This window comes from Pelmatolapia mariae, linkage group LG2, assembly GCF_036321145.2.
Source record: "Pelmatolapia mariae isolate MD_Pm_ZW linkage group LG2, Pm_UMD_F_2, whole genome shotgun sequence".
NCBI classification, from domain to species: domain Eukaryota; kingdom Metazoa; phylum Chordata; class Actinopteri; order Cichliformes; family Cichlidae; genus Pelmatolapia; species Pelmatolapia mariae.
The window spans coordinates 26,764,688-26,787,056 of NC_086228.1; the positions used below are offsets into that span (position 1 = coordinate 26,764,688).

The 22,369-nt window shown below is 39.1% G+C and overlaps 1 protein-coding gene across 1 annotated transcript in view; it reads left to right on the plus strand.

The window, feature by feature from the left end:
- The window catches only part of LOC134644335 (dedicator of cytokinesis protein 2), a 96,559-nt gene that overhangs the window by 68,283 nt on the left and 5,907 nt on the right, over positions 1 to 22,369 (plus strand). Inside the window, exons 27-42 of the mRNA XM_063497309.1 lie at positions 9,225 to 9,323; positions 9,624 to 9,718; positions 10,591 to 10,669; positions 10,804 to 10,904; positions 11,202 to 11,260; positions 11,578 to 11,726; positions 12,557 to 12,642; positions 12,827 to 12,983; positions 14,862 to 14,902; positions 17,057 to 17,147; positions 18,070 to 18,177; positions 18,582 to 18,671; positions 20,745 to 20,849; positions 21,397 to 21,538; positions 21,943 to 22,024; positions 22,155 to 22,239. Coding sequence (XP_063353379.1) covers positions 9,225 to 9,323; positions 9,624 to 9,718; positions 10,591 to 10,669; positions 10,804 to 10,904; positions 11,202 to 11,260; positions 11,578 to 11,726; positions 12,557 to 12,642; positions 12,827 to 12,983; positions 14,862 to 14,902; positions 17,057 to 17,147; positions 18,070 to 18,177; positions 18,582 to 18,671; positions 20,745 to 20,849; positions 21,397 to 21,538; positions 21,943 to 22,024; positions 22,155 to 22,239 — 1,569 coding nt within the window. The remainder of the gene's footprint in view (positions 1 to 9,224; positions 9,324 to 9,623; positions 9,719 to 10,590; positions 10,670 to 10,803; positions 10,905 to 11,201; positions 11,261 to 11,577; positions 11,727 to 12,556; positions 12,643 to 12,826; positions 12,984 to 14,861; positions 14,903 to 17,056; positions 17,148 to 18,069; positions 18,178 to 18,581; positions 18,672 to 20,744; positions 20,850 to 21,396; positions 21,539 to 21,942; positions 22,025 to 22,154; positions 22,240 to 22,369) is intronic.

The following is a 22,369-nucleotide window of genomic DNA, read 5'->3' on the forward strand; positions in this document are numbered from 1 at the left end:
TTAAAACGCTGCGAGTTTGTGTGTTCCCTGAGCGGCTGTTTGATGCAGTGTCCATATAAATGTCCCTCCTGACCCCTCCCCCATCTGAAAATAACTGGTGATGTATGCACCACTGCAAAGTGGTTGACTCACCTTGTGTTGTGTTTCAATTGACCTCTGGTGTGATGAGGTAAATGGTGTGTGTATGTGAGTGTGACAAATATAAATGTAATTATGCACATTGCATAAGCAGCAGTCACCGCAGTTCAACACATGAAGGCTTTTAAAAAATATTACACGTGTGCACGGAAACATGCGAGGGCCATAAATCATGAGATAGTTGTGCCAGAGCTTAGAGGTCGTGGTAATTTGATTTGGGAGTGGAAGATGAGAAGGGGTATGAGAGTGTATGGTGTGTGAGCTTGAGAAAACAAAAACCTGTCCTCTTTTTAAGCCTGTAAATGTTTTATTTCACTGCATTTTTTTTCTGCTCTTCATTCATTTTCCCTTGACCTCCCCTCCTCTCACTCTTCCCTACTTGCGTTAACTGATTCTGGCTCTTTTTACATGAGTAGGAAATGGGCTGAGGACACATTGATCTGTTTTCTGAACAGTCAACAGGCGTGCAGGTTGTAATGCACACAGATAGACACTCACGCTACCTCTCTCTGTTGCTCTGAGTCAGACAAACATGCAACCAATCCATCCTTAAACACAACAGCTCTAATTACTGCTGCACACAATCCATCTCTTTTGTCACCACCACCCCCCCCCCCCCCCTTCCCCAACCACCTCCAACAGTCTCCCCACCCACCACCTCTCTACATTTCACCTCAGCCCACAGGTGTTGGAAAAATGTGTCTGCATGTATTTGTGTGTAACAAGGAGGTCAGTATTAAGCATGTCGCTGTGAGGGAGTACAGTAAGGAGTGCTGCAATCGTCCAGTGAGAATGTGTTTTTTAGATGTTCTATTTAAATAAAAGGATGATGAAAAATCACACTTGAGAGCAACGTAATGACTTCCCATTTAGGGGGATGTCACAAAAGGAACCACAGAGGAGGGTAAAGGGGGAGATTGGTGAGGAGAGCACAAACGGGATATAGACTGCTGTGAAAGGCATCATTGGACCTGATGTGGAGTCATTTGAATGGATTGTTCTTATCGTGTGCCCTGAGTTTTAAATTGAAACTCCAGATGACTTCCAGTGGATAGTCATCCACTAGTCTAGGCTAGTGTCTATATGTATATATCTTGGTTATTTGCACTGTTAAAGGTGAAAATATGGACGTAGATCAGTGTGTACTTAGTACACTGCTTGATTCCCTGTTCCACACTATTGATTGGCAGTTCTGTCAATGTCAGAAACAGCTACTCGTGTAAAGATTAAACCCTAAAACCTTAAGCATTTAAATTGGGACTGTCACAGTTAATGCTTTAATTCTCTGTCTTAATTTAAAATTAATGATATGTTAATTATATTTAATTGCATCCATCGTCGTTCCACTGTTTATCCTGCTGGGCATCTCGTGGGCATAATGAACTTTAAACAAAATTCAAACTCACTGTCATAGAGTCTATGTAACATTTATAAGACAGAAAAGCCCAGGCTCAAAAAAATATGAGCAATTAAGTTGGGATTGCAGCTTACAGCTACCACTATCAGTGAGAATATGGACAGGGGCTGATGGCAGGGGTTACTAATATAATAATATAGTTACTTGATAATGCTGATCTAATGATATAGATACAACAGTGTGCTCACTAGGGTGGCTGTGATGAAGGCTTAATTGAGTCAGTTTACAATTTAATGGTCATTTCCATACTTTTCTAGTTATTGTTCACTGTGTTCCTATTTTCATTATTCTGTTTGATTCTAAGGCTTTAGGTAAGGTAAAGCAGTCCAACAGAAACTGGAAGAATATTTTAACTTTTTTTTTTCAAAATAAAGTTTGTTGTTAAATGCATTGCCTCAGTCTATTGAACAATCTGTCTTTCTTTTTGCCAGCTGTCTTCTGAGAGAGGACAGCTGGCCTTAGATTACTAGTTTATGATTTTGTCATCTGCCATCTACCACATGAAACATAATTTTAAGGACATTCAAATGTCATGCTAATGCATTTTGAGATTTCTCAATTACGGTGTTTTGTAGGCGATAACGTCAAATTAGCAACAGCACCAAATGATAACACCTTGGCAGCTGTGTCTTACTCTGTATTCTTGCCTTAATCACAGGGTTGACGCTACAATCTGAGATGCTAGCTTCTCTATATGGCAAATATCTAACACAAGTGCCAGTCTACCAGCTGAAGGGTAGAAAAGTATACTGTGTAATTTTCCTTCCAGTGTAACAGTTCTGTCTCCATATCAGAGGTAATTCGTCATTTGTAGTGATAAAGTTACCAGTGTTGTACTACGGTATGTCCATAAATGCACTTAACTCTCCTGCTTTGGGGACACTCATATGGATCTTGCTGATCTGTAAAATGAAAGTAGCAGGAATTTAGGCTCAGAGAAGAGACTTGTAAAAATAGACCTAAGATACAAGCCTGGACTACATTTGTAAATGTGAATGTTGTGGTGAAATCCTGTTATTCAAAATTTTTTGCTATGTTTAAGAAAAAAGGTTCCCTCTTTTTTGGTGTATTAGATTAGTTTGGTTAGCAATCATGGACGCGAAACACACATCTCCATACATCTCTGCAAGCATAAATTAGTTACAAATAATAATAACATAAAACATATATCCATTAAATCCTACTTGTATTCTGTTTATATTTTGGCTTTACAATGGACCAACCAGGAATTCTGTCATTTGGTGGCTGGAATTCCACACAAAAATTTCATGTTTCACACTTTTTTCTGCTAATTATGGCTCAAGAAACAATAGAATTTCAGTTTGAAACTGAAAGCTGTAAGCAGGTGTAACATCTGGGTTCAATTACTATTTCAAACTAGTAATTTGAGAGTGTAAATCTTATCTTCTCGTTTTAGACGGCCTCATATCATCTGTTGTTGAGTGGATGAATGCTGACTGAGATCTATCGCTGCTATCACTATCAGTAAAAACATTTCGTTTGACGCTGTCACCACAGTAATGACAGCAACACATTATCAGCCAGCAGATGATATGCAGTGAAAGTTATCAGGATACAAACTGCTTTGTCAGGTAACTGTCATTTGGAAGCAACTCGGAAATTACAGCTGTGAATTTGTTACCAACAGCAGTGGCCAGAATGAGAGAATGGATAGACATATTAAAGGAAAGCAAAGGATGCAGGAGGAAGGGAGTGAAATCTCAGACCTTGGCAAAGTCTGTGCCATGTTTTGCCAGTAATCTTTTAGCTGTTGTGTAAGGCCTTTGCCTCAACAAGCCCTGAGCTCTCTCTCTGTCATACACAGTGTGATTGTCTGCAGTTTTATTATTATACACAACAAAAATATACCTTCCATGCGTCTTTGCATGCAACAATGTGTTGATGAAACACATTCATGTGTGAGGACGCAGGAGCATTTGATGGCTAGATATTTGGCCCTTTGAGCATTTGTGTCGTGTTTAGATGGCGTTAAAGGAGATTGAGAGCACTGCCCCTCAGAGAACACCAATTAGAGTGAAGTAGGGCAATATGACACGTGACCTACACTTCAAAACAGTAACATCCACATATACACCAGCACAGTGAACACTAAACCAAAAATGTATGAGCTGTTGAGTAGTTTTCCTGAGTAAATGTGTGTGTGTGTTCCTAATCCTATTACTGATCAGGCAGTGCACTCTAAGGAGGCAAAAAAGGAAGAGTGAGGGGTGAAAAAAAATAGAGTTAATTGTGCTTCTTGATCCTGTCTGTTGGTTTTTACCACCATTGGGGAGAGTTTCCTACTAAATTACATATATTACTATATATGCATAATTTAAAGACTTGCCACTGCTGTCAATAACAGTGTTTTCTCATACTAAGGTTTACTTTCAATGACAGGAGTTAATTTTAGTGACAGATAAGTTGTTATTTAAGCACAAACTAATCATTGTTTCCTCATTTAAGTGTTTCTTCCAGCACTTACTCTGTACTTAGGTGTCACACTAAACTGATCTCCCAGCACTTTTAAGAGGGAGACATAAGAGGAAAGAGAAATGTGAAAGAAGGGAAGCGAGATTAAAGAAGGAAGTATGGTGATGGGGTCTCTGGTGTCACTATAGTGCAGACGGTTGGGTGGAGGATGGGGGTAGTTATACCCTGAGCACTAACACACAAACACACACACACATAGACACACACACGCACATTCAAGAACATACATTCTCAGTAAGATATTTATTAGCGACTAAGCTCTGTAGGCACCCATCATATGTATGCTTTTTATTTCATCTTTCATTCCTTTCTTCTTCTTCTCCTCCTGCCTTTAGAGTCTATTGGCAACCCCAAGGACTGCATGTTAAAAGTTTAGAAATGTGGCACAGCGTTCAGGGACAGTCCCTGGATTCTGAGGGTGCTTTTAATTATGCTAACTTATGCATCCTCAAGTCCTCTCCCCTCCCAAGACCCTAAATTGTTTCTCCTTTGTCACAATGAACGATCTTTCAAGTCCTTAATTGCATCTTGAGGAGAGAGAGAGCTTTTAAAAGGGCTGAGAGTGAGGAAACACATGTGTAACCCGCAGAAGCCTTTTATCAAGTGCTGTGATGAATAAATGCTGCACCTCCTTATGGGACCACAAACTACAGTCAGGTCCATAAATATTGGGACATCGACACAATTCTAACATTTTTGGCTCCATACACCACCACAATGGATTCCAAATGAAACGAACAAGACATGCTTTAACTGCAGAGTGTCAGCTTTTATTTGAGGGTATTTACATCCAAATCAGGTGAACGGTGTAGGAATTACAACAGTTTGCAAATGTGCCTCCCACTTCTTGAGGGACCAAAAGTAATGGGACAGAATAAGAACCATAAATCAAACATTCATTTTTTAATACTTGGTTGCAAATCCTTTACAGTCAATCACAGCCTGAAGTCTGGAACACATAGACATCACCAGACGCCGGGTTTCATCCCTGGTGATGCTCTGCCAGGCCTCTACTGCAACAGTCTTCAGTTCCTGCTTGTTCTTGGGGCATTTTCCCTTCAGTTTTGTCTTCAGCAAGTGAAATACATGCTCAAACGGATACAGGTCAGGTGATTGACTTGGCCATTGCAAAACAGTCCACTTCTTTCCCTTCAAAAACTCTTTGGTTGCTTTTGCAGTATGCTTTGGGTCGTTGTCCACCTGCACTGTGAAGCGCCGTCCAATGAGTTTTGAAGCATTTGTCTGAATATGAGCAGATAATATTGCCCGAAACACTTCAGAATTCATTGTGCTGCTTTTGTCAGCAGTCACATCATCAATAAATACAAGAGAACCAGTTCCACTGGCAGCCATACATGCCCACGCCATGACACTTCCACCCCAGTGCTTCACTGATGAGGTGGTATGCTTAGGATCATGGGCAGTTCCTTTCCTTCTCCATACTCTTCTCTTCCCATCACTCTGGTACAAGTTGATGTTGGTCTCATCTGTCCATAGGATGTTGTTCCAGAACTGCGACAGCTTTTTTAGATGTCGTTTGGCAAACTCTAATCTGGCCTGCCTGTTTTTGGGGCTCACCAAAGGTTTACATCTTGTGGTGAACCCTCTGTATTCACACTGGTGGAGTCTTCTCTTGATTGTTGACTCTGACGCACATACACCTGCCTCCTAGAGAGTGTTCTTGATCTGGCCAACTGTTGTGAAGGGTGTTTTCTTCACCAGGGAAAGGATTCTTTGGTCATCCACCACAGTTGTGTCCCGTGGTCTTCCTAATTTTTTGGTGTTGCTGAGCTCACCAGTGCGTTCCTTCTTTTTGGGAATGTTCTAAACAGTTGTTTTGGCCACGCCTGATGTTTTTGCAATCTCTCTGATGGGTTTGTTTTGTTTTTTTCAGCCTAATGATGGCTTGCTTCACTGGTAGTGACAGCTCTTTGGATCTCATCCTGGCAGTTGACAGCAACAGGTTCAAAAAGCAAACAGCACACTTGAAATGAACTCTGGACCTTTTATTTGTTCATTGTAATTGGGGTAATGAGGGAATAACACACACCTGGCCATGGAACAGCTGAGAAGCCAATTGTCCCATTACTTTTGTTCCCTTAAGAAGTGGGAGGCACATATACAAACTGTCATAATTCCTATACTGTTCACCTGATTTGGATGTAAATACCCTCAAATAAAAGCTGGCAGTCTGCAGTTAAAGCACATCTTGTTCGTTTCATTTGGAATCCATTGTGGTTGTGTATAGAGCCAAAAATGTTAGAATTGTGTTGATGTCCCAATATTTATGGACCTGACTGTATGTGTACTGCTTTTTTACTCACATTTACTTTGTGTCGTCATGTATAAGCATTAACAGATAATATAAAAGGTGATACTGATTTACTGTAATCAAGTTGTGTATAAAAATCAATCCTATATATTCAAGAATAATTCACTTGCAAAGTGTTGTAGGATCACACAAAGTTGCAGATTTTTATTCATTTATTTTTTGTTTCTCTACTTTGAAATTGAAATGTACGTGCTCTAGCACAGCTGTGTTGTATTTTACTGTTTAAGGAACAATATTGCAAGTAAATAAAAAGACTATCGCATCATCTCAAATAGCAGAAGATTATCATGTAGTCGGTTTGACAGGTGATCCAGTTTTGCAGCACATAACAGACTAACACAATGGAAGAATGGTTTGATCATTTGGCAGCTTCGGCGTCTCTGTCCTTGCATTTCTTACACATCTGTCACCAGCATTGCTGCTATCAGGAGCTGAAAAACAACCAGCTTAATAAAAAACATCCCTCGCATTGTTGACCACGCCTGCACTGCCACTGGTTTAAAGTTGCAAAGTTTAAAACATGTGGATGACTTTTTAACAAATGAAGTACTGCTGAACTTTGTGGCTTATGCCGAGATGTTTGATTTTTATGAAAATGTTTTTGACGTTTTCCACAAAGTTGTCACTGATAAGCCCTAAACCCATGATAACCAAAGTTGACATATTTTTTAGATTTTTTGATTATTATTTAAAGGCAATAATCAGTCACAGTCAACTGAAATCAGCAGCAAGTTTACAAATGTGGTAGTAAGGTCATATCTCAGCAATGCTCAGAGCTATTACATCCAAACGTAAGACTCGGGACCCCATTGTGAAGACTGTCTCTCTCCTATGAGTGCTTAAAGTCACGTTTCTAACACGATCACATTAAGTTGCCATGGTGACTGTGCCCTGCTGAACCGCTTGCCCCCTTCATTGCTGCTCGCAGCTATGTTTTAATGAACTTTTAATGAACTTTTAAGTTTTGTTTGCATACATGACTGAAAAAGTATCGTTGCTTATTAGAATGCAGGCAAGCACAAACACAAACCCTGCCACTTTTGATCAAATTAAAGCTGTCATCGCATTAGATGCCATTCATCTTTCATCTTCAATTAGTCATCCATCATCCTTAATCTCTGTCTCGTGTCTCCTTTTCTGCCACCAACTCCGAAGGATAATTTCTCACAAACCCCGGTGGCAGAAATACCTGTTCTGAATGTTTACTGAACTCAGTGTAGCAGCAGAAGAATAGAGGATCATAAAATAATCTATATGTAGTGTAACAAAACAAGGGCATATAAGGTAAAACATATTAGTGTTTACCAGTGTTTAAAAATGTTCTGGCCCTTTTGAGGCTCAGTGGTGTGATGATTATGTGGAGTGAGGATTTATTTACAGACAACTTGAAGAAGTAAAATTGAACCTGGCAAACAGAGTCGATGAAATCAAGAACTAAAATGATTGAAAATGCAACAGTAGTCCAGCTGGTGGAGAACATGAAGGAGGAAGAGTGTAGATTGACAAGATTTGACTAAATCAGCAAAGATTTCAACGCCTTTAGGAACATATATAATATGCCCAAACCTTAAAATAAATTCACATTTTCTTTCATGCCAGTAATTATTCATGTTTTCTTCAAGTCGATGCAGATCAGTTTCTGTATTTTTTTTCTCTGTTTTCCTCACCTTCATTGACCATTACCATTCTCAGTGCCTTCCCCCTCTCAGCCTCTGGATGTGGAAAGATCTGCTCTAAATTTTCCATGAATTTTCTGCTCTAATCCAGCTCGAGAGAGTTTTTCCTCAGTATAAGTACTTTTCACACAGATTTAAAGCTAACTTGGGTAAAACTTTTTTTTTCTTTTTCATGCCTAGCCTCATCTTTCATGTCTGTCTTTCTCACAGAAGTCGCAGCTCCTTCTTCCACCTGCTCTGTCTCAGGACTCTTTCTATCTTCTATCGCTGATGCTTGCTAATACTAAACTCAGCGTGTGTCTATGTGTACTCAGCTTGGGCTATATTTCAAGTTAAGTGCATGAACTGATGAGTTTATTTAAAAAAAAACTCACAAACATGAAACATTCAAACTCTGTTTTGTTTTTGCTTAACGATTTTTAGACAACATCACATGTTATCACACTATAAAGCCCCTTTGTGGTGATATTAAGGTTGACCACATCACTGAACTTTTGTCTGAACTGCTTTTTTTTTCTTCTTGCGTTTGTTGATGTTTGAAAGGTTGTCGTCTCTTTATCTTTTCAACAAGTAAATCAGATGAACTATGTTAAAATGAATTTTTACTGAAGTTCATTGTACCTTTTCTCATTTGTTGTTATCAGAAAGTCTGAGCGGTTTAGTTCTGTATTTGTTATTTGGAGTGATCGAGTAATTCAGAAGGTATTTCTTTTTAATCTCACCTTGTGGCAGTGTGCCACGATGTAAATTATAGAATGTAATTTAGAAACTACAGACACTGCCAGCCTTCCTGGCAATGGTTGGGTTTGGTTATAGTGATTATGATAATCTGAAAATTCCATGGTAATAATGAGCTGTTGATGCAGACAGTTTAATTTCTGTTTAGCTATGCCTCAGACTTGGTGCAGTATGGATAACCTTAAGTGACTCAAAAGCACCCTGCAATAGATTGCTGACCTGTTCTGGGTGTACAGTAACACACCCCTCCTTATGAAACTGGAATAGTCTCCAGCCCCCAAGCAAAAGCTGAAATGGATAAGTGGTTTAGAAAATAGATGGATGTATGGATGGATGATTCAGTTTACGGCTTAAGATGTGTAGCTCTCAGGCTAAGAGTAATGGGTTATCTCTTTCTTTCTTTCTCTTTTTACACACTTTACCTCTGTAGTCGAGGGTTGTTGCCTGCATGACAGCTATTCTAAGTCAGATGGATGATCGACACTATTCTACATACATCGAAACCTTCAGTGGAACTACTGATCTAGTGGTAAGTGTCTCACACACATATCCGCAGATGGCAGAAAACTGGATTTTTTTAAACTGGAGTGTTTATTGAACCTTCTGACAAATAAAAAAAAAAGAAATTAAGTTAATTATTACCTGTTTGGACATATAAGTTTTAATTTGTATCATTTTTGCTATATCTGTCATTTTTGTGCAGCAGCAAAATGTCTCATTTTCCTATCAAAGTATAAATGAAGGGTGGCTCAAGACTTTGCATATTGCTGTGTAGTACAGTTCTATATTCTCATTTGTCTCTTGTTCTTCTTGTCTTCTTCTATTGCAGGACTTCCTAATGGAGTCCTTCCTCCTTTTCAAGGACTTGATTGGGAAACATGTGTATCCGTCTGACTGGATGGCCATGATCATGGTACAGAACAGGTAACATATTGCAAATATGTACACACACATGCACAGAACCAGTTTGAAAGTCTTCTCTTGCATGGTTCCACATGTGTTTGCCCATGAGCTATGGCTTATGCATTTAAAAAGTCGACATCAACAGTCGACTGGTTCATCCACATGAACCCACACAGGGATAAGTTAGCGATAGGAAAGCTGGGATCAAGGCTGCGATGATGAAAACGGCTGATGTGACAAATATGACTGTGTGTGAGCCGATGGAGTGAAAGCTATCAGTGTTTTTTGTGATGTAAGCTAAAGGGAGGCTAAAGCTGTGTCAGACGAAAAGGCAAATAGGAAAAATTGAAAATGAGGTACAGGAAAAGGCAGTTTGATAAGGAGTCTGCAGACCGGGGTTAGAATGAAGATGTGCAGATATAGAAAGAAAAGCCTACTTAAAAGAAAATGAAAGAAGGAGGGGGAATAAGAAGGAATGGCATTTGGCTCTGTATAATGGTGATAGATAGACAGTGTTGAAGCAGAGGGAGCCTGAGAGTAGTTTTGCTACTTAACTTTAGAAATCCATAAGGCCATATCGCGCCAATACACCTGCACACTTTGTTAACTTGCAATCATGATCTATCACTGTGACAGAAGATTTGAATTGAATGCGATATTGCATTTTTTTGTCTGGAATAACAGTTTAAAGCTGTGGCTTTAAGCTCTAGAGCTGAATTCTTTGATAAACAAAAAATAAGCTGCATTGTGGTTTTTTTAAAGAATCCCATCCTTTTATTCTTTTTTTACTCGTATTCTCCTTTTTTAACATTCAGCTTGATCAAACACAGCCACAGCAAAGTTTACTTCATTGACATGTCTTTTTTATTTATTTTTTTATATCTGTTCATTAGGGTGTTCCTAAGAGCCATCAATACATATGCTGACACTATGAAAGAAAAGTTCCTTAATAACGATGACTTTGAAGTCCAGGTAACTGTATTTTTATGTGCAATATTTCCGAGCTTTGTCTCATATTGATGCCATCCTTCTTATTGTGTCTGAATCCCCTTTAACGCTATCTTTCTCTGCATCCCCTCCCTTCCTCACGCTTCCTCACTGTCTAGTTGTGGAATAACTACTTCCACTTGGCAGTTGCTTTTATTACCCAGGAGTCCCTGCAGCTTCAGCATTTCTCCCCAACCAAGAGGAACAAGATTCTGGCCAAGTGAGAGAAGAGCTATTTAATTTCCCAATTTACCACACCTACTCTCCCCACTGATTTGTGGTCTATTTTGGATTCTTCGTTTGCTGTATAGACTCCACTACCTATTAAAAGTGTGTGTTACCTGTAGATAGGCATTTAATTTAGATCAAGTTGAGTAAGAGTAGGTGAGCATTATCTTTTCCACTCAGTAATAACAGTATTGATTAGGACACTGCTTCCAAACTAACATTCTAATGTCTTCTTTTTTCTCTTTCTGTGTATTTTTCCTTCCTTATTGTCCCACACTCTGAATTCCAGATATGGAGATATGAGAAGGCTTATTGGCTTTGCAATCCGTGACATCTGGTATAAACTAGGTAAGAACTGTACTGTAATGTGTAGTTTTTCTTCTTCATAAACTGTGGATAGAAAGGTTCATGAGTCAGCAGTGTTTCACACTGACAGACATCAATCTGAATATATCAGTGCACTAAAAATATCACAGTTTTCTGTGATGTGTACAGAAGAGTAGGGTTATATCCTGCACAGAGCTAAAGCTCTTACTGTAGAAGAAAAATACTTCTTGTATTTGCCAGACAGAAACCTGTAGTGTTACCTCAGGGTAAGTGAAAAATGCTGTGTCTGCAGATACGTGCAATTACGTGTGTTTATTTCTATGTGTGTGTTTTTTCAGGCAGTCATAAAATCTGTTTCATCCCCGGCATGGTGGGTCCCATCCTGGAGATGACTTTGATCCCTGAGGAAGAGCTGAGAAGGGCCACTATTCCCATCTTCTTTGACATGATCACCTGTGAACATGCACGTTTTGGAAACTTCAGCAAGGTACACACATATAGGAACACAAGCAATTAGTATACATACTAAACTTAAGACAGTCGAGCCATTTAAAAAGTAATCGTGATACAAAAAACACTTAAATAAATCTTATATATTGCATTAATGGATTGTGAAATTAATAACCTGAAGACAGACTTTGATGCATTTGTATCTGTGAATACATGCTAAAATTAAAAAAAGAGACAAGGAAAACAGATCAAATAGAAAATCTATAACTGTGGCACATACACATTGTGCTCCCGCATTGATTTCCTGTAATGCAGCAGATAAAAGTAAAAGAGACACCTTAATTATGCTTGCATGCATAATTGATTTCCACTTCTGTTGCTCCCGTCTTTTGCTTCTTCATCTACCTTTTGTCCCACTCTTTGCTTTCCCCATTTTCAGTGCTGTTTTTTATGCTATTAATCAAGCTCTGAGTGATAAATGTCCTTTTGTTCTGGTACAGAAAATATTTTGCCCTGTTACTTGGACTGTATGCACATAGCACTATTGTGAGGTGTTACCCAAGCAAACACTTATTCTTTGTTTTAAATACAAAAGGACAAACAAAGATCACTCATTAGGTAGGCAGGGAGAGGGAATCTGATGACTCAGTAGATAGTGATGCAAAGTTGTTTGATGTTTACTCTGAAAGAGAAAGCCTGAAAAACAATTGATAAAAAGAATAAAAGATGTGATATGAGCATATGATGACGCTCCAGAGCTTTGTAATTTGTTATCTGTCTGCCTTCTAAGGATGTTTGTATATTAAGAATAGAATACAATAGAATATAATAGTTACTTTAAAAAAATAATAATAAAATCTTCGGCAGTTTGAGAATGAGATCATTCTGAAGTTGGACCATGAGGTGGAGGGTGGTGGAGGAGATGAACGCTACATGCAGCTACTGGAGAGCATGTAAGTATTGTACATTTTTTTCACTATACACAATCCATTTCCTGCTAACTCTCATGAGCAGCATTTCACACTTGGCTCTGGTCTTCTGCCAGTACATTAATAGACAAACTGAATAACCCAGAATAACAAGGTAAAACCCTCTCAGAGGTCTCTGATGATTAACTTGTGGAAGCATGTCTGCCAGATTGCTGGACTGTGCTGCTGAGAAACCCACGCTGAGGCCACAGGTGCAGCACTTTGTCTCCTTGGTGAAGGGGCTCCTCATTCGTCTCCTTGACTACCGCACCGTGATGAGCGATGACAGCCGCAACAACCGCATGAGCTGCACAGTCAATCTTCTGGTAAGAACCACCTTCTCTGAAATCAGCTGGCAAAGTTGCCAGCGCTTGAAAGTCTTGTTAGCATCATCATCATAAGCTTTCTAGTGTCTAAATGTGATATGTTTGTGTCATCATGGATTAGCATTTATTGCTACTTACCTTGTGATTCTTGTAATATACAGTACCTTGTTGGTGTAGTGTCTCATAGCAAAGAGTTGCTGATCTTAGATGTACGCACATCAACACCAATAAATCCATTAGTAATTGAAAGACTAATATAATGTGAAACTTTGTTTTATATAGAATCCAAAGCAGCCAATCTAATGAAGAGTTTATTATGAAACACTGATTTTATTTCTTGTCTTATGTGCCAAGGCCTTTCTATTTCTTTTTCCCCATTTAATTTGGGTGCTGATTGATCTAAAGGCGAAGATTCATCTCCTTGTCTGGTCTCCTACTGTTTGCATTGGGTTGCATCAGCTCCTGTCTGTTCCACGTCCTTTCTCTTATGTGATCTCCTAATCAGATTCTCCCCCACGGTATTCTTAGGTTTAGTAATGGATGCCATCTACCCACCATATGATCTTCTCCACGCCAGATTAAATCGTATGATACCTCAGCAAGACTCTTTCTTTTCCTTTCATTTCCAAGATGCAAACATTTAAAAAATCATAATTCGACAGATGGATGCATCTGTGTTTGAATAATAATGTATAATAATGCTTTATCCCCCACACCCAAGGTGGAGGCTGCTGGTACATGGCAGGAGTGTTTAGTTTGTAGCCTGTGGCAGTTGCCCATTAGCTATTCTGTTTCATTCATTTGGCCAGCTGAAAAAAATCCTCTCTGCCCACAAGCAGGCACTAGTGCTCTCCCCTATCCGTACCCCCCAGGCTAACTTCACTAAGGAATTATACACACAGGCGCAATCACACGCATATTTATTCTGCTCCTTCATGCAGATGAACTATCAAAACAAAACAAACTTATTTGAACATATTAAGAAGTACTCTCAAAAGGTTTGCAGTATATCATTTTGGTTTCATTTTTCTTTTTCGTTGTTACAGATATCAACTCAGTACACATACTGTACACTATATCTACAATATACTAGGCATACATATGTGTAGATTTTTTTTAAACAACTCTCAGTTGCTGTATTGTTCTCTATGAAAGATCCATAGAAAGTGATGCTGTAGTTCTACTGAAAGTTGTGTTGCTATAGATTTAAAAGACAGGTGGACTGCTGCAAATCTTTACTTGTCTTCTTGATGGGCACCCTATATAAACAAGTTAGCTCCCTAAATTTAAAATTCATTGTCCAATAAATAATAAATCTTACCCTTGACAATATAAAATGGTTAGATGGTATACTGTGGAAAAATTGACTATAATTTGTCACATTTGTGATTATGTGTATGTGTCTGTTGGTGCTGTTGTGTGTATTGGCCTGTGCTAGTGATGGGAGGTGAGGTTACATCAGTTCGTTCCACTCCTCTGTTCACTGTAGATATCATTAAACTTAATTAAACTGGGAGTTTGTGCAGTTTATCTAGCACACTTGAAAACACACACGCTCTCACATTAAAGCACAAGCAATCAGTATTATAGTATAGTACTGTAGTATAGTATAAAATAGGATAGTGTAATGTAGCATAATGTGGTATAGTGTTGTGTTGTAGTGTAGTGTAAAGTATAGTATAGAGTAGTATAGCACATATTATTGGATAGTATAGTGTGATACAGCATGTTATGGTGTATAATATAGTATAATATAAACGTAGAATATATAGCATAGAGTTTCAAAACCTCTATCAGTTATATATGCATATGCATGCGAACATAGGCATACATACACACAGAAACTACACTAACCAACCCCTCCTTCTGTCTTTGCAGAACTTTTACAAGGACATCAATCGTGAAGCGATGTATATCAGGTATTTACTTGCTGGATTTGACTTAAATGGTGCATGTCTGTGTTGTATGCATGCTGTGCATGTCTGTGCATGCGTTCGTGTGTGTGTGTCTGTGTGTGTGTGTGGCTCTATAATCTGACAAGGGATTATATGAGTTCCACTGAATTAATGTCAAAATCCACAGGATCAGCTCGGCCTGACTGGAGGGAGAGAGAGACATGATGAGTGTGAGGGAGGGAGAGGTGGAGAGACAGGGAGAGACAGAACCATTTGTAAGAGAGCGAGAGAATGAGCGGGACAGACAGGAAAGAGAGGAGGAGAGGAAGTACAGATCTAGTCAGGTCCCGCAGTGCACTTCTGAGTATGGCTTTTAGACAAATTAGTTATCCGTATGTGTGAATGTGAGTGAAAGTCAGTGGTTGATCAACTGCCTTGTCAGCTCTGTGGATAATACAGTAACATTTAGCTGGCTGGTTTATTGGTGTCAGCCAACAAATATATTTTAATGCAAATAGACACAATGTTATATAATTAGTCACAATGTAATGGTGCGCTTACATAACAATGGATAATGAAACCCAAAACTAATTAAAATTCCCTTTGTGCTGCTGCGTACAACCCAAATCAGCCACAATGATGAAGCACATGATCAAGCTTTAGATTTAAACTCTGTCATCATTTCAGAATCCTATGAAAGAAAATATGAAAATAAACTGCACTGGACTCATCTGGCTGTTTTGGTTTGCATCCCTGGTGCATATGATAATGTCTTTTTCTCTAAATGCAGTACGTTGAAAACTGAATCTGCTCCCTTCGCCAAGTTTCATTCTGCTATACATACACGTAGTGCTATTCGCCATATGTGCTACATACTAGTCACTGAAGCTTGTAGCTTTCTGTAATTTCTTTTTCTTTGTGTAGCTGTCTCATAAGAATGTGAGACAGCTAGACAATTCTACCACATAGGAGCTGTGAGCAATGCATCCATTCCCTTTGTAATAGAATAGAAATGTTGATGTCCTATTGATATTTTACAGGTTTTTTTTTTTACAGCATGAAGATACTGCTATACACTCATAACCTTCCATAACCTGTATTATGGAAATAGGACACTTCTTATATTGTTCTATTCCAGGTGCAAACAACAAGATGAAACTTACTTATTTGTATCAAACAAAACCGAGTATAGAAGAATAAAAAGGATGCCTACTGCTAAATTTGGCTCATCAAAACCCTTTCAGTTTTGAAACGTGCGAGTAAAGTGAAACTAGAGAAAGTGAAAAACAGGATGCCAGAGAACAAATGAGATGAACACGACTCTAAAATAATAGTCAAACAGATTGAGTAATTAATGTAAGTTGCAAATGACTTGGACTGAAACTTTTCTGTTTTTTTGTTCCCTTTTCTGTTTGATTTCACATCCAATGACTGGACTGTCATAAACAACTTACAGCCAGATACATTTCCAACCAGAAAATTGTTATATCTGAAAGTGTGAGGAAGGAAATAGCAGGTGTGACATAAAAAAAGAATAAAAAACAAGGAAAGTGAGACTGTCAACATTTAGCCAGACAAAATAAGCAGTTGTCCTGTGAGCCAACACCTTACTTTGCAAGCAGATATGGGACTGTTCATTTAAAAGCATCCAGAAAACATTTCTTTTCCTGCTTTGTCATCAGTGCTTTAGCAACAAAGTCCAGCCTCTGGCCTTGTGGAGAAATTTTGTCTTGACAGATGCAAGATATAGATACAACAAAACAGATCAAAACTAAAAGCGGTAGCAGTAAAAGGCGGTCCTCCAGGTGACAAGAAGTAATCTCATTTTTCTCCTTGTCAGGCCTATAAGACATTATAGGCCTACAAGCATCTGTCAGACCATTATAAGACATATGCTAAATTGTGCTCTTTTGCGTGTGTGTGTGTGTGTGTGTGTGTGTGTGTGTGTGCATGAGTGTTAAATGACCTTTTGCTAAGCTTAGTACATATTTCAGGGTATCTATCAGTGTGTTTGTGGGTTAGAGAGTGAGAGAAAAGAGAGAGAAAGAGGGGCTAATGCTTCCTTTTCAGGTCTTCAGGTTGCCCAACAGTGGCATCTAGTGGAATAAGGTTTAATTCTCTTGTTTAAAGAGTGTGCCTTCTTTTTTTTTCTTTTTTCTTGTACTTGTGTGTGCTCAGGTACCTTTACAAGTTGAGGGACCTTCACCTGGAGTGTGAAAACTACACAGAGGCGGCGTACACACTGCTGCTCCACTCTCGTCTGCTCAAGGTGGGGCAAACAGTCACATGCACGCATATGAAGACACATATCGTTGCTTAATGCTGGCCCCAGTGTCTTGTTCTTCTTAATCACTTGCCACAACTGAGACAGTTTTGCATTAGCTGATAAACGGTTGCTACGTCGCTGGCCTCCAAATGATGAAGCGCCGAGTTTAGTTTATGGCATTGCGTCATCTACTGCAGCTACATCGCTATGGTGATTGATGCCGTGCATTTGCCCAGTGTGTGTGTGTGTGTGTGTGTGTGTGTGTGTGTGTGTGTGTGTGTGTGTGTGTGTGAGGATGTGAGGATGTGCATGTATGAGTCTGAGTCTGTTTGACCTCTTATGTCGCTTCAACTCTTTTATGAGACACATGAATTTGAGCATCTCCTGCTCGTCATCTCCTCTGTGTGTCTCATTACATCAAAGCAGCTGAACTCTATTTAACATTTTTTATAATCTCCATTTATCTGCAGGGTCAGTCCTGTCATTCCGGTCACACTACTGGAAACAACAGGCTGGAACACACAGCATGCTATAATCTTTGCTATCCTAAGCAGATTAGACAGTTTTAAAAATCATGATGTACTGTTTTTTTTTCTAAATTTAATTCTGTGTAATTTATGTAATAGAAGATAAACAGTTGTCTCATTTATATAATAAATGGGCACTCCGCTGCTGTTTTTGCACATGCTCCGCTTAGGACTAATATTGATTTATTACAACAATGAAACTGTAAGCTTTAAGTACTTCTTCTCCCTTTGTTCCTCTGTGATAAATGGCACAGCAGAAATTAGAGTAGTCCTGAAGGCAAAGTTTTTCTTTTGTTTCAGCAATATCAAGTTGGGCCTCCCTTCGGAAATATCTCATTTTGTTTTTATCTTTGTCTTTTCTTCCGTATCTCTTTCCTCTCTCTCTGTCTCTGTTGCAGTGGTCAGATGACATGTGCAGTCAGTTTGAGTTCCACGGCTCCCAAACGCAGCGACAGCTCAAAGAAACTCTCTACGATACAATCATTGATTACTTTGACAAGGGCAAGGTCGGTATTGTTTCAGAGGATGTCAGAATTTGCTTAGCTGTGCCGATATTGAGTGATTAATTGAGTGCTAATTAGCGCTCAGTTGCATTAATGAAAATCCGTGTGTTGTTGTTCGTTTTTATCTTCTTTTTCTTATTTGCTTCACTCGAGGATATCGGAGATATCAAAACAGATATCCTTCAACCACACATGATCACTGTGCTGTATGTTAGTGTCACATTCATTTTGTATTCTCCCCGAGTGTCTCATGTTCTCTGAAGCTGAGATAGAGACTTCCTTCCACTCCACAGAGACTTGGACACAGACATTTTCATGATATGAATTCCCACCACGACAGCTGTGCCCGATTTATTAGCAGATGGTGTAATGAAGGACACTTCTGTTTCTTTCCTTTGTGTGCTTAGATGTGGGAAGAGGCCATCACTCTGTGTAAGGAACTTGCAGAGCAGTACGAAAATGAGATCTTTGACTACGAGCTGCTCAGCAAGAGACTGGTAATACATTACAATCACAGGGGTTCATGTCTTCTGTGTAGCATTCATGATTGCATGTTTTTCCCCTTTCCCTTTTATAGATGTTTTAGATGTTTGGGAGGTTTAAGGTGGTGTTTGAAAGAAAGAAAGAGAATTCAGGCTATTTATCACGTCTTTGATTAAGGGAGTGCCATCCTATAATATAATAAATATGTACTGTCATCCAGTAATTTACTTTGGTGCTTGGCATATCATATTACAGTTTAAAAATAATTTGAAATTAAATCTTTGTAAACTGTCCAGCATCCCATATCTAAATTCTAAATTGCACACAGTAATAAGTTTAACCTCTGAACAGTGTTGGGAAGGTTACTTTTAAAATGTATTCCACTACAGATTACAGAATACATGCCCCAGAATGTATTTTGTAACGTATTCTGTTACGTTACTCAATGAGAGTAACGTATTCTGAATACTTTGGATTACTTAATATATTATCATGCTTTTTACAACTACATGAATGTACTATTGCTGTGTGATTTATTACTTTTACTGAAGGTTACTCGCCATACCAATACCGATTAGATTTTTAAATCTTAATATAAAATGAGTAACAGTAGGGTGGACATTAGGTAAGGCTGCACTTTTTGCAGCGATCTCGTATAGAAAACTGTTTCACGCGTATATAAAACAGGTCCGCGGCTCCAAACCGTAGTAAAGGGACCTCCGGCTAATACATCGGGTTCGTGTCAGGCTTGTAGCCGAAAACTAGCTTTACTTTGTTGTCTGGGTCAACTTTGCTAGCGAGAGACAGAGAGAGGCGTTGAAAGGCTGCTCCAACAGAACTTATTGTTTCGGAGGAAAACACGAACACAGTGTACAGTTGAGTCTTAATAGCTTACTTACAACTGGGCTCGTCAGGCACTCTTTTTGGCTGCAGTGGTTATTATTATATTTACATGCTTCCATCTCCCGTTTCTGGTCGGTGACAACTCGTACTTTTCGACTCCTTTTTCTCCCTCCCTCGCTCACAGACACATAACGGGTATGGCAGTCCATTCTCCCTGCAGCACAGACTACACTGCCCATGAAGCTACATTCTTTAGGGCTATGCCTGTAACACTCTGCCTATTGCATTCATATTAAATCATTTTTGTGAATAATTTTTTAAAATATTTCTTCACATCATTATGTGGGCCGCAAGTAGAGGTGAAATGGGCCGCGAGATTGAGACACAGGCATTAGAGCTTCTTAATGGTTGTTTTGTTTGGGGCGTGGAAACCAAAAATAGAGAGGGCATAGCCGAACATATGAAACAGGAAAATACCGCCGTGTAATCCCTTTATTTCAGCAAAGTAACTGTATTCTGAATACCACCTTTTTAAACGGTAACTGTAACGGAATACGGTTACTCATATTTTGTATTTTAAATGCGTAATGGCGGTACATGTATTCCGTTACTCCCCAACACTGCCTCTACATATATTGTGACATTGTCCGTACCCTCAAACATTAACAGCTATTTTTAAAGCTTACTCGGCATGTCAAATACTCCTTTAAATCAAGCTTTTTTTGAGCTTATGGTGTGTCATAAATATATGACCCCAAAATTCATATATTCTTCATTAGCAGTCTTCAGCTACTTCAAAGTCCTCCTGGCCCTCACTTTGTCGTCTCAATCACACTTCTGTTTCTTTCATCTCTTGCCTCTGCACAACAGAAGAAGTGGTTCTCCCATGTACTAACTTTTGGTTTAGCACCACCTTCTCCTCTATCTCCCCTTCACTCAAATAACTCCTTCCACTCCCCGAAGAGAATCACACATTTCCCAACAATTGAAAAATCTCTCCCTCTCTTTATATGACTGCAGCAGAAGCTCTCTCAGCTAATGCTGAATTTATGTGGTTATATAAATGACAGACATTGCCCTTGGATGGGGTGTGCTTTTTTTTTTCACTACATCTATCACCCTCACAGGCCCGGCATTCTGCTGAGGGTAGCTTTGTCATTGGCATGAGCTGATTAAACTGCCCAAAGTGCACATCTGAAAGTCTCCCTTGGACACATCCTCTGTTTCCTTCTGTGTCTCTACAGGAAAAACAAGCCAAGTTCTATGAAAATATTATGAAGATCTTGAGGCCTAAACCAGACTACTTTGCAGTGGGCTACTATGGACAGGGCTACCCTCCATTCCTCAGGGTTTGTATTTTGCTGTGTGTCACAGTTCAGTTAGAGAATACTTCAAATTATTACCAGAAACACTCATAAAGTAGATATTAAGGAATTCACACCATTTACAAAATCCTAACTGTCTTCCATTAAAAACAAAAAACAAAACGTTATTGGCAGTTAAGCTTAGCTGTTTACAGTTTGTTTTTTTTTAAACGCACCAGCAGGTATCTAGCAGAGTGGGACACGATACCCTCCGGAAACATTTTGGATGTGCTGATTGCAACAGGCTGCAGAAATATAATTTTGCAATGATTATTGCTTCTGCTATGATTATGTGTGTTAATCTGCTGTGGTAAGGAGTAAGACAAAGTGAGTACTCAGCTTATAAGAGGGCAGTCAAAGGTGATCAGGTACAACTTTTGAGTCTTTGAGAGAATTTCAGTGTCTGCCATTCCTAGGTGGACTCTGCCCTATTTAAGGACATTTAAATAGGCAAAGAACTTTCCTGTGAAGATAAGCTGGGTTTTAATCTTTATTATCAGTATTAACACTGGTTTATTTCCCCTGGCTTCAGAACAAGGTGTTTATCCACCGTGGTAAGGAGTATGAGCGCAGAGAGGACTTCCAGAACCAGCTGATGAGCCAGTTCCCCAGCGCTGTGCGTCTCAACACAACCACCATGCCAGGGGACGATATCAAGAACTCTCCACTTCAGTGTATCCTTCAAGCAGCATTACACACTTATTCATTTACAGTCATATGGAGATGCATATTGAACGAAGAAAATTTTTATATTCTGCATGGTCTACAGTGTTCACCAGCACACTAGCATAGAAGTCATAAAATATTCACATGCAGCACCTTCGGGATTATTAAGTATTTGGGTCACTGAACACATTTGAAAGTACTAAATATCCAGGGACCTTTTTGCCCAGAACCACAGTAAATCTTAACCAACCATCAGATCTGTGTGTAGCAAACTAAAATTTCATTTTAGTTTACTTGTCCTGTTCCTTTTGATGCACTTCTGCATGAACACATCCCTCCACTATGAGTTTGTACACTCACAGAGATACTGAGAATCTATCCCTTATGTTTATTTCTGAGCAGTCTGAAACAGATATCCAGTGTTTCACAGTGCAGCCAGTCCTCGAAATCCCTCCTCGCCTGAAGAACAAACCCGTTCCTGACCAGATCATCAAGTTAGTGCCATTCAAGCTAGTGCTTAAAAATGAACTGGAGGTTTTAAATATGTACACCTAATGTATATTGTGCCTCCTTTTGCATGATTTTGTCTGTTGTCTTTGTTTGACTCATTTCTTTCCTCTTCAGCTTCTATAAGTCCAACTATGTGCAGCGCTTTCACTATTCCAGACCTGTGAGGAAAGGACCCGTGGACCCAAACAATGAGTTTGCTGTGAGTTATGTCTTTAAAATGAAATGTGTGACCACAGGGACCATGAAAGCACTTCAGGGACTTTTGTACTAGAACTGTTATCAGTCTGAAACTGCGAGTTTCTAATATATAAAATAATAGGATTTTATTC